The sequence below is a fragment of the Mustela erminea genome, chromosome 20 (genome assembly GCF_009829155.1).
Source record: "Mustela erminea isolate mMusErm1 chromosome 20, mMusErm1.Pri, whole genome shotgun sequence".
NCBI classification, from domain to species: Eukaryota; Metazoa; Chordata; class Mammalia; order Carnivora; family Mustelidae; genus Mustela; species Mustela erminea.
In genome coordinates this window covers 21,296,421-21,308,301 of record NC_045633.1, presented here as the reverse complement: position 1 = coordinate 21,308,301, position 11,881 = coordinate 21,296,421, and the positions used below count along the sequence as shown (strand labels likewise).

Sequence of the window (11,881 nt, the reverse complement as noted above, 5' to 3'; positions counted from 1 at the left end):
GCCGGCTGAGGAACGTGTGGTCGAAGAACATTGTGGAGGGCGGGGGAGGTTTTGTTTTGTTTTGTTTTGTTTTTTGAGAAGAAAACTTGAGCTTGATCTTTTAACTGGAAGGAACGAGCTTGTGGAAGGGGAGGGGTTGGATCTTATTATGAGAGTGTGTGTGTGTAATTGAAGCAAAGGCTTCATTAGAGGTCATTCTGTTTTAATATGTACTATGTATTGAAAATGTATGCACCAGATAACCAGCTGGGCTGATGCTACCATTTGTTTTAAAAGATTTTATTTAGGGGCACCTGGGTGGCTCAGTGGGTTGAGCCTCTGCCTTAGGCTCAGGTCATGATCCCAAGGTCCTGGGATCAAGCCCCACATCGGGATCTCTGCTCATCGGGGAGCCTGCTTTCCCCTCTCTCTCTGCCTGCTTGTGATCTCTGTCAAATAAATAAGTAAAATCTTTTAAAAAACAAAATAAAATAAAAATAAAAGATTTTATTTATTTGTTTATTTCAAGAGAGAGAGCATAAGCAGGGGGAGGGGTGGAGGGAGAAACAGACTCTCTGCCAAGCAGGCCTGATGCAGGGCTTGATCCCAGGACTCTGAGATCATGACCTGAGCTGAAGGCAAATGCTTAACTGATTAAGCCACCCAGGTGCCCCGTATGCTACCATTTAGAGTGAGATGGCTTTGGTTGATGTCACGATCTTTTACATGGGGATTTCTATAGTGTCTGTTGTAGATAAGGCCCCAAAATAGATTTTTGATTTGGGCATCAGAGTACCCAGAATATGAAGACATTGTCTCAGGAGTTGGATCACAATAGCCTTCAAATGAAACAACCTGGAAATGACAGATGATAGAATTAGTGTAAAAAAAAAAAAAAAAAAAGACTGGGGCACCTGGGTGGCTCAGTGGGTTAAAGCCTCTGCCTTCGGCTCAGGACATGTTCCCAGGGTTCTGGGATCGAGCCCCACGTCGGGCTCTCTGCTCTGCAGGGAGCCTGCTTCCTCCTCTCTGCCTGTCTCTCTGCCTACTTGTGATCTCTCTGTCAAATAAATAAATAAAATCTTTAAAAAAAAAAAAAAGGACATTCAGATATTTTTAACTCTCGTCCTTTTACTGAGATGGTAGAGGGAGGTTTGAGCATATTAAGAAGAGATAAGGAAGATGTGAGGACATCTCCGAACTTCTGGAGGTTAAAAAAGTGAGAGAAAGACTGTGCTGACTGGGACTGAGTCACGGCAGAAGTGAACAACATACTGGCCACGAAGACACAAGAGTCGAAACTGTTCAAAATGAGAAAACGAGAAGTCCCACCACCCTGGCTGTGGGTTTACTGCCTCAGTGCAGTTCCCCTCTGTCCTGCCCCGTGGTGGTGGAGCTATTCCTTGTAAAATGTCTCTGCTCTGCCAGCGGGCAAGAGCGGGGGCCTTGTCAGTAGGCTGCTAGGGAGACTTTGGAGAAGGAGGGGGCTTTACTTCCCATTTTGGTGCGGCTTGCTCTTTGAGTCCCTGGAGAGCATGATTTTTCTCATGGCCTGGGGTTTGCCTGGCGCTGGATTCCTGCACGGCACGGCTCTCTCCACCGCTGGGCTACTGCAACTTGATCCGTCAGGTTCGTGACTAGGTGGGCGCAGCCAGACGCTGCATACACCAGAAGACAGAGCAGCATCTTGAAAGTACCAAGAGCTAAATACCAGCCTAAAATTCTATACCCAGCAAAAAAAGTGTTTCCAAACCCAGCAATCCACATAAATACAACAGAAGACCTATGTTCAGACATCCCCTGTTTCCAGATAACTTTTCTTTATGGTGGATTGTTTTTCTTCAGTCAAGGATCCACTCAGAGATCTGGCATTAAGGAGTTAACGTCTCTTCAATCTCCTACAGTTTAAAATAGTCCACAGCCTTTTGTATTTTACATGGCACTGACATTTTTGAAGAGGTTAGACTAGTTTTTATTATTATCTTTTGCAGAATGCTGCTTGATTTGGATTTTGTCCAATTGTACCTTCCTGATGGGCTCAAATCAGTGTCTTTGGCATGGTGTGTCCTCCGGGCGTCCTGTCGGAGGCCTGTTGTGTCCATCTGGCCCCTTATCGGTGATGTTAAGTTTAATCATTTGTTAAGAAAGCATTTGCAGAATTGTCTATCTTTAAAGATGCTTTTTTCCCCTTCAGAGATATCCCTTCTGGGGTGAAATTTTGAGGCCGGGCGAGTATCTTCTCCCTTGATAAGACTTTCATCCATAGTTTTAGCATCCATCGAGGATTCTTGCCCAAATACTCAGTTTTAAAGGCCCATTTAGAAGAGTGCTTCCTGTTCAAACTTTAAAGTGAGAATTGCATCATAATCTTCATAAGCATTTCCCTGGTTAGTGCATGAGAGCTGGGGCGTCCATCGGGATCTTTTCCCTTCCTCACAGACAGACACCGAGGGAACCTGTACCACGTGGAGGCCCAGCTTGCTCGCCTTCCTGGAGAAACTTCACGTACAGGAGTGCTTTGGAAGCCAGCGTAGAGGAACATCATGAAGACATCTACATTTACTGTGCTGTTAATAACCCGTGTGCCAGACCCCACGTCTCGTCTACCAGACAATCTGTGCCTTTGAGAGATTTTGTAATGGATAAAAGATGGCAAGAAGCTTGGACAACAACTTTTTTTGTCTTTTTCTCCAGAATCCTGTAATGAAAGCCTTCATTTCTCTTCAAAAAAATTCTCATAATTTTTCTATGTGTCTCTAAGGATCATACTTCTAAGACCTTTTATTCTTCTTGAGAAAAAAGAGGTCCCTTCTGTCACCAATACCAGATGGATCCCCTGTATAGGCTCGAAGGTGGCAGCTCGTTTCAAGTTGGAGGAGGGGGGATGACTGTGACCAGCGAAGAAGGGCAATAGTAATAAACGTTAGGGGCGCGTGAAGACCTCCAGGTATAAACGAGTTCACACCAGCTTCTTAGCTGCTGAGCTTTAAGGCCTGTGTCATTGATGGAGCCCTTCCCCGCTCTGCAACGTAACAGAGAATCCCGCTCACCCCTGCTGGGACTGGCCTGGGTCCAGGAGAGCTGCTCGTGACCTCTGGCAGCACCTTCCCTGCCTCCTTGCAGGAGACCAGTTTCTGTGTGGGTCAGCGTCACTCCCAGACCACAGGAAGGAGCCCCGGAAAATGGTCTTTCCATTCCAAAGCTTCCAGCTGCTGCTCTGCCTGTCCTCCTGCTGGGTCCACCAGGAACTTGTTTTGCTCACATTTCAACAGTGCACGAAGGAGCATTTGTCCTGATAGCCTCTGAGATCATCCTGGCACCAGATTCCCCAATGTGGTTTCCCTGGAGACTGCAAAAGAAGGATTAGGACAGGGCTTGAGAGATGGGCTCCAGGCCCAGAGGCCTGCAGGTTCATTTCGTGAGGAGCACGAAAAGCAGAGCTCCAGCCAAGCCCTCTATGCTTGCAGGGTCCCTCCCATGGAGAAGGCCAGAATGGCTCCCCTTGTACTGAGTTTCTCTGCAGAGCTGCTGAAAGGCTCGGGAGTCGGCCGGCTCCGAGAATCGGGTGGAAAGCAGAGCCCAAGCTGCAAGTCGCTCCAAGGGCGAGCAAGAACGGGAGGGAAGCAGGTGCTGCTGAGCCCCACTCACTTGATGTGCTGGAGGCCATGGTTTCCAGACAGTGCAGTGGCAAGGCATATCGCCCCGTCCATCCCCAAGGAATTCTCTTGAAGACTAGGCAGAGGAAAGATGGAGACACCACCGTGAGCCATTAGGCACGGAAGAACCCGCCCCAAGAAGCAGCGCTGCATTATCTTGGGGGGCCGTGGAGGAAATGCATGCTTCTGGAGCTGATCTGTCCACAGGAAGGGGGCATTTACCCCCGAGACCAGTGCCTACAAGTAGCCCGGGGGTCCCATCCAAGTGCCATGGAAGGTGGAAGACCGAAAATGCAGATGTTAAGTGATTTAGCTCTGGCGGAAGCTAGCCAGAGTGGACAAACCCGTCTGCAAGAGGTCCTCACAGCTTTGGAAGGAAGCAGCTGCAGAGGGAATCAAACAGAGCAGTCTGCTGCCCTGGGGCCCTGGGGGGTCTCTACAGCCACTCACTTGAGTCTTCGAAGACTAGAGTTCACCTTCAGAGCATTTGCCAAGGCTTTGGCCCCCGCCACCCCGATGGCGTTTCCTCGTAAGCTGTCAGGAAAGATATGAAGCCTAAGGCACGGGGTCAGCTGTGGGGTGAAGACAGTGCCTCTTCAGCTGGGCATGGGATACTGGGCAGAGGCCGCACGGACTCAGCAAGCGCAGGGGTGAGGTTGCTCCTTTCTCACTCCTGGGCACCGAATAGAGACCGGCTCTGGGGAGCAGGACCCAAGGAGGGGTGAAGCTGGCCTAACCTGGGTGGTTGGTTGGAGCCCTCCTCTTCCTCTGTCCCAAGGAAAGGGGCTGAGACGAGAGAGGCAACACTCCGTCCAGCAGTACGCCCATGCTCAGCATCCCAGGGCCACAGAAGCAGGGACCACCAGGACATGCCTGAGAGCCCCACTGGGCTTAACCCCCTCCCCCAGGAATTTGGATCTTCTCATAGAGATCAGTGGCCAGGGACCCCTACCCAGGACTTCGGGACGTGTGCAGCCTGGCCAAGGCCAAGGAGAGCAGGTCTGTAAGGACAGAAGGCCCCACAGTAGTGACTCCCAGGGAAGAGGTATGCAGTGGGGATGGGGAAGCTGGGGTACGCTTGATCTAAGTGAAGATATTTAAATGATTTGTGAGTTTCCGTGTAAATTGATATATATTTTTTCCCCTTCTACATCTTTATTTTCAATCAGCAGCTTGGCTCTTTTGGGCAAGAGATGAAAGCCGCAGACTGGAATACTTACTCAAGAATCTCCAAGGTTCTGTTCAGGGCCAGGGCGTCCCCTAGCGCCTGGGCTCCCTGGGAGCCAATGGAGGCCACCTGCAGACTGTAGGAAGAGATGATTTCAATGTGGAGAGGCGAGGCCTCTCCAGCCCACACCCTGCCCAGCCCAGCATCGAGGCGTACTTGTCCTTCCTTTTGACCACCCCCAGACTTAGGGCTGAAAGTGGCAACGCAGCACTGAAGGTTGTTGGCCTCAATCTGTCCGGAGCTGCGCCCCCTGCCTGCCCTGTCTGGCACCTGGGACAGAGCCCTGGATGCTCCAGATACAGCAGGGAGAGGTGGCCTCCTGGAGAGAGGGAGGGAGAGGCCTCCCCGAGCCCCTGCTTCTTACTTTCCACCTGTTCGTTGTCCCAGTTGCTAACGCTAGGAGAATCAAACACACTTTCCTTGACTGGAAAGCAAAACCAGCCGGGGCCAGGCGCGCACATCAGCACTTACTAGAGCGCAGTGAGGGCCGTGTTGGCCTTGAGGGCACTGGCCACTGCAGAGGCGCCTTCGTCCCCGATGGCGTTCTCCTGTAAACTGAACACAAAGCGTGACCCCTTGGACCATCCCAATCTCATTCAGACCAACACACCATGGACCAGACTCCCAGGGTGGCCTTGGGGATAGCCGCCCCCAGGGCCTTGTACCTAACATGCAGGGAGCTCCGGGGTCTCCATGAACCTGGACCATCAGAGGCAAACAAGAAAAGGGACACATGGAAAAGGGACAAAATTGGGAGTGCCGGCCATAGAACTAAGTCAAGGCCCTCAGTGTCCCGCCATTCTTGCCGGTCAGCGTTTTACGTGTTTGTTTTCTTTCTTCTTCCGCTTTAGAGTAAAGTTGTAGGTCCTGGAGGAGGCAGTGGTTAAGCGTTTAGATCGGGTCGGTGTCAGTGGATTAGGGGAGCGGTGTGCGTTAGTCATTTTAACAGATTTGAATGTGTTTTGTGTCCCCACGGCTGTCCAGGCCCAGGTCCGTCTTGGGTGGGCAGCTGTGACTGAACGAGCAGGCACCAAAGGTCACGTGCCAATGCGTGGTGGACTTCATGGGGTCTCCCACCCGGGTGTGGTCACAGAAGCTGCCAGAAGAAATAGGTCTAAACCAAAACCTGAAGGATGGGATGAGGCAAGAGGCCCAGCACAGCCGCCGAACTCGAAGCAATGCAGTTGTGTCCCCGGCATGTGAAATGAGTCCGAGGAGGTAGGAAAGACTCAGGTCCTTGGGGCCTTCTTTGGAAGGCATGCTGAGGGCTGGCCTTCCCTCTGCAGGCCCTGGGCATCATTTAAGCATCTCACTGACCCAGAACGGGGCCAGATTGAAGTTTTGGAAAGATCTTTGGCCAGCCCTGGGAGAGGACGGACTGGGGGTGCTACTGGCCATGGGGACAGAGGGAAATGGGGACGTTGGGAGGAGAGCCACAAGTGGGAAGCCAGAGCCGAGGCGGTGTTGCAGCTTGCGCGACTGGCCGGTTCTGTTCACGAGGTGGGGGCAGAGAAGCAGGCTCATGGGCAGGTAGCTGGGGCAGTCTGAAGTTCCCACACGGTGCCCAAAGGGAGGTGCTGAGCGGGCAGGGATGACGTGGGTCTGGAACTCTGGAGAGAGGTCTGGGGTAGACTTGGGGGTACCAGGGCTTTGACGGCAAGGAGCCTGGGAGAAGAGAGCTTCTGGGAAAAAACGACCACTCAAGAGAAGATGGCCCAGGGCAGAGCCCTAGTGAACACCAGATCATCAGTCAGAGGAACCAGCCAGAGGTGGCATGTCCTGGTGAAAGACAGAGTTGCCCTTCAACGCAGCAGTTCCACCAGCTGTGTGGCCACGAGAAGTGGGAGCACATGCTCACAGAAGCCTGTGCACGAACGTCCACAGCAGCATCACTTGCAAGAACCAAACGGGCAACAACCCACAGGTCCGTCAGCGGATGAGTGGAGAAACCCAGTGTGGCCTACACACACAGCGCACTAGGATTCAGCCGCAGGAAAGAAGGAAGCTCTGATTCGTGATGCCCCCCTCCCCCGCCCCACCGGGTGAGCCTAGAAGATGTGACACTAAACGGAAGACCTCGGTTGCGAAGGCCATGTACAGTATGATCCCATGTGAATGAGACACCCAGCAGAGGTGACTGTAGAGACAGAGCAGGTGTGTGGCTGCCAGGGATGGGGCATGGGGGTGGTGGGGAGTGACTGCTAATGAGTCCGGGTGTCTTCTGGGGGTGATGGGTGGTGGTGAAGATTGCATGACTCTAAATATACTAGAAACCAGGGAATTGTGTGTTTCATATGGGTGGTTTTTGTGGTACATGGATTATGTCTCAGTAAAGCTGCTAGAGCAGATGAGAACAGAAACAGGGCAGAGGAGGCTGTGTGCCCGGCAGACACTGAGCTCTCAAATGTCCTTGCCACCGCCCCCCCCATCCTTCCTGCAGGCCCTGCAGAGGCCCCACTTACTCAAGGCTGGTCAGGCTCTTGTTGAGCTGTAGTGCTTGTCCCAGGGCCTTGGCAGCACCGGCCTGAATGAAGTTCCACTGCAGGCTGGGCAGAGACAGACACCTGTGACCCCGTGGCCCTGGGCAGAGCCCAGGAGGGTCTGGAAGTTCTAGAAAGAGGGGACTTCTCCCGGGAGGGTCTGGCAGTAGGGAAGGAGTCCTCACAGGACGGGGTCCTGGCCACTGATGGGCAGAACTCCTGCAGCCCCTGGTTAGTCGAAACAAGCACTCTCTGGTTAAGGGTGGACACAGGGACAAGCTCAAAGACTCCAAATGGCCTCTGCATGACGCTTGTGACACTTGGAAGTATGGCGTGGGTGCCCACCTCCCACCATTGGCCTCTCAGTGGATCAGCCCCAGGAAGCAGAGCAGGGGGCAGGGCACAGCCCCCTAGAGGCCCCTGAGGCCATGTCGGGGAAGGGCACCAAAGCCAGGCTTGTTCTCCTGCACGTGCTGGTGTACGGCCCTGCAGCTCTGCAGAGAGGACCGGGTGGTATGGGGGTGCCAGAGACTCACTGAAGGGACTTGAGGGCCTGGTTTTCTTTCATCGCCACCGCGATGGCCTGGGCGCCCTGGTCGTGGAGGAGGTTGGCTGTCAGGCTGGGAGGAGGGGAACGGTAGTGAGTGAGCAGGAGCTACCTGGCCGTGGAGCCCCAGACTTGCTCCCCCGGGAATCCAGCTCCCCTCCTCCCTGAGGACCGGCCTACCTCCTGTCTACTGAGTACCTGTGTGTGCCAAGCACGTGCCTACGGCTATTGTACCGAATCCTGACGGACGGGCGCATGGAGAGGGGGCCCGGTTCAGCTCAGTGAGGCTCCGATCCCTATACTGAGCCACCCCTGAGACCGGGCCCTCCCACATCTCCATGGGGAGGGGACTGGGGCAGGTAGCGTCCCCAGGAACCTCATCCACTGGTAACTAGGGCGTGAGAGTGCAGGGGTTGCCACCAGAGGCTCGGTCTCTTGGCTGCCCCTCCCCAACCTGGTCTTTCCCCAGCCTATAAAGTGGCAAGGCCATGAGAGTGTGCCCTCCCCTTCCCCATCCCCAAGGTTCCAGGTAGGCGAGGCCCTCAGCTGAAGGGGCAGTCGGAAGCCCAGGCTGCCCCCCACTCACGTACTCCAGGTTCTTCAGGGTGGTGTTGATGGAGAGAGCTCGCGCCAGCTCCCGGGCTCCCTCTGAGCTGATGGAGTTTTCCCGCAGGCTGGGGAGAGAGGAGACCCTGAGCTGCCGACCAGACATGCGGGGACTCTTGGGGAGACAAGCCCTGGCGCTCAGGCCCAGGGAGCCTCAGCTGGGACCTGGGCCTCTTGAGTGATCACAGCCAAGGTGTGAAGAGCCTCCAGCAAGCCGGGCTCCCACGGCTAGCCAGCCGAGCATGTCCCCTGGAGGACCGCCAGTGGGGGGACCCATCGGGAGGAAGAGCATCTGTTAACAGCCCCTCAGAGGTGAGGGGGCTGGGGGCAGGCTTGGCTGCCTCAGGGGCTGGGGTGCTAGAGGGAAGCAGCAGAACTGGGGAGCTGAGGGCCCCGGCTGTCCTCTGCTCTTCTGAGAGAGCAGGCAGTGTGCGGGAGGCCGCAGAACCAAGCTGCCCAACCGGAGAAAACTTCAGAACAGGCCCGCAGTGGGAGGGGTGCGCCTTCTTCCAAGTCCCAAAGTCCTTTCAGGCTCTTGACTAAAGGGACCCCCCAGCTCAGAGGGAAGCTGGGACTTACTTGAGGCTGACGAGGGTCTGGTTGGCACAGAGGGCCTCCATCAGCGCCGCCACCCCCACGTCACTGATGGAATTGCTCTGCAGGCTGCAAACAGAGGACAGGACGCGCTTGGGGTGGCCGTCCCGGGACCCGCAGGGAGTCCCTGCTCCAGCCTGGGGGCTGCGGGCTTTGGGTTCAACAGAGCTGGGGAACCCTGGAGCAGGTGCCGCCCCACACTGCTCTGCTCATCATCCCTCTTTCCTGTCCCCGTCCCCCAGGTTCTAGACCTAGGTCGGGGCTGGTGGGTCGAGCATAATCATCCTCTGAGCTTACACTCTGCCTTGGTTTGAGCGGTTCCCAGTCGTCTGGGGTCGGAGGGTATGTTGTGTTTGTAGCCCCCAGAGAAGGTGGCACAGGTGTGTGGGCACAGTGGGGGGCAACACTGAGCTCTCCCATTGCCCACCAGGTCACTCGGCCGATACCCTCTTTAGCCACCTGTGCCAGCTTTTCAGGGGCACTCGGTGCTTGTCACTCCGCAAACTCCACGACCAACACCAGCCTCAGCTGTCCAGGGAGATGGGGCTGGTGTGGGGGATGGACCAGTGAGGCGGGCATGGGGAGAGACTGAGCTCACTGTGTGCTCAAGGCTGGTGGTTGGTTGGGTTCGGGCAAAGTTGTGGTCCTCACTGACAGCCCAGCCCGCCTTCTCGATGGGGAAAGCAGGGGAGTCACCCTCTGCCCACGGCCACTCCTGGAGGGCGGTCAGGCAGACTCACTCCAGGCTTTCCAGGCCCTGGTTCACCTTCAGGGCCTTAGCCAGGGCTTCCGCACCTCCGTCGCCAATGCTGTTACTGGAGAATCTGCAAGAGAGGAGACAAGGGCGAGCTGGTTTTCCGGAGCAGCCTAGCAGGGTGGGGCCCGGGCTCAGGGTCCAGGGTCGCACCCCAGGGCTGTGCTTCCTGTGTTGCATTAAGGGTGCCCAGGGCATTTGCTCAGCTTCAGTCTGTAGCTGGTGGCCTCCGCAAGTGACCTGTGCTTCCCTGTGGCCTATAAGAGATGGAGGGAGCAAAGTCCTTGACTCCCTAGCAGGGGGCACGGCCAACTCTTTATAGTGATACGGTCCGTGAAGGTGGCCAGGAGGTGTTGGGAAGATTAAGTCTGAGACCGTCCCACTCCCAGCAACCGGAGTTATCTTGTACCCACACATCCATCCATCTGTCCGTCCGTCCGTCCTTCCGTCCATCCTCATGCTCACAAATATTTATGATGGGCTGGGCACTGTGCCAGTCACTGAGGATGCAAATTTGGCCTTTCTGCATTTCTCACATGAGCTCCTTCAGACTCCTGTTCTGTTTCAGGGTATCTGCCATCTGCTGGGCTCCCACAGGCCCGATGGTATTCTTCTGTAGGCTGTGGGAGAGAAGGGTCTTTCAGCAAAGCCAGCCACAGCCATTCCCACGAGGGACAGTCTGGTTGAAGGCAAGAGCTCAGAGACTACTCGAATACACTCTCCATTTACCGCAGCATTGGCACAGCGGTCTCTAGGAAAGGTCTGTGGGTTGTTGCCAAAGTGATGTCAGCAGGCTGACATCATTCTAGGGGGTGTCAGAGGCAAGGACAGCTGGGCCCTCCCCTTTCAGAAGCTGGAAGCAGTGACTAGAGGACACAGACTATCCAGAACCTCTCAGGTGGTGACTTCGACATGCGAGTCCTGCCGGCTCCTTACCTAGTCAGCGCTCCCCACACCCAACAGTCTACCTCCCTCTAGACCGACCAGCAGCCTTCCTCCCAACCCTGCAGTCCTCCCGAGGGCTGGTCCTTTACACCAAAACTTCCCTTTACACCAAACCTGGAGGGGGAGATGTTGCCAAGAGCACCTGTGCTTATCCTAGGAGGACAGGGAAGGCAGGACCTGTCTTGTGTCAGGCTAAAGACATTGTTAAGAAAAGGGAACTTGCTGTGGTTCTAAAAGGGAAAGAGACCTTCCTTTCCCTCGAATGTTTCTTTAAGAAAACTTGCAATGATAAATCTGTCCTTTGAGAAGTGTATAAGTCTTTTTAAACGCTAAGTAAACCTCTTGCCAGATTTACAGCCTATAGAGACCTTGGAGCCCTCTTTGAAATGTACACATCAAGGAGGATAGCATGACTCCACGATGTCCTAAAGACAGAAGCTTGGTTTTTCCTTCGGATAAAGGCAATTAGCAAACAGATGGCTACGCCAGCTACTAGGCAAATTTAAGGAGAACTGTGCAACAAATGGTGCTGTCCAGTCCTCTCACTTGAGAACAAGTTATCTTGAGAACACACATATCTTAGGTTGTGTCTGCCTGGCTGGAGGAAAGGGTGAGATTTCTTGGTCTTTGCCATCTGGTTGTTGGATGGCCAATGGTGTGGCTGTGGTCTAGTTGAATGTTCAGATAACTAAGCTGTTTCGTTTTTTACTGCGTTTGTGGAGAGGATTCTTTGCATTGGCAGAAGGCTTTATCTTTAATTATTTTCCAACACCTGTTCTGTGGAAAAACAGTGGACATCAAGACTTCCAGGGACCATCCAGATGGGTCAGAAAGCCTCAGGCCATCTCCCCAGTCATCCTTGCTTGCAGAAACAGAGAGGCCCTTGGAGGAGGAGAGGAGAGAGGAAGGAGGCCCTGTCCTGGTCAGCACATCCACTTACTGCAGCACAGAGAGGGTCCGGTTGGCGGCCAAGGCCTCAGCCACGGACCTGGCTCCGTTATCCCTGATGGCATTGCTCTGGAGGCTGTGGAAGCAAGGGAGAAGTGCGTTAGCAGCGGTGCCGTGAGTGTGTCCAGTGGTGGCCTTAACTTC

General features: G+C 54.4%; 1 protein-coding gene across 7 annotated transcripts in view; it reads right to left on the bottom strand.

Annotated features, from left to right (window-relative positions):
• Nucleotides 1–1,090: 1,090 nt before the first annotated feature.
• Nucleotides 1,091–11,881, bottom strand: part of NLRC3 (NLR family CARD domain containing 3) — a 37,469-nt gene continuing 26,678 nt past the window's right edge. For 5 of the 7 annotated variants that reach the window (XM_032327910.1, XM_032327911.1, XM_032327909.1 and 2 more), the window contains 12 exons: nt 11,730–11,813; nt 10,381–10,464; nt 9,831–9,914; nt 9,076–9,159; nt 8,481–8,564; nt 7,880–7,963; nt 7,326–7,409; nt 5,335–5,418; nt 4,856–4,939; nt 4,086–4,169; nt 3,628–3,711; nt 1,091–3,328 (listed from right to left, as the gene is read on the bottom strand). In XM_032327910.1, the coding sequence (XP_032183801.1) occupies nt 3,238–3,328; nt 3,628–3,711; nt 4,086–4,169; nt 4,856–4,939; nt 5,335–5,418; nt 7,326–7,409; nt 7,880–7,963; nt 8,481–8,564; nt 9,076–9,159; nt 9,831–9,914; nt 10,381–10,464; nt 11,730–11,813 (1,015 nt within the window). In that variant the 3' untranslated portion in view covers nt 1,091–3,237. Of the gene's footprint in view, nt 3,329–3,627; nt 3,712–4,085; nt 4,170–4,855; nt 4,940–5,334; nt 5,419–7,325; nt 7,410–7,879; nt 7,964–8,476; nt 8,565–9,075; nt 9,160–9,830; nt 9,915–10,380; nt 10,465–11,729; nt 11,814–11,881 lie in introns of those variants that run through there. The other 2 variants (XM_032327914.1, XM_032327915.1) reach the window with 2 other exon arrangements.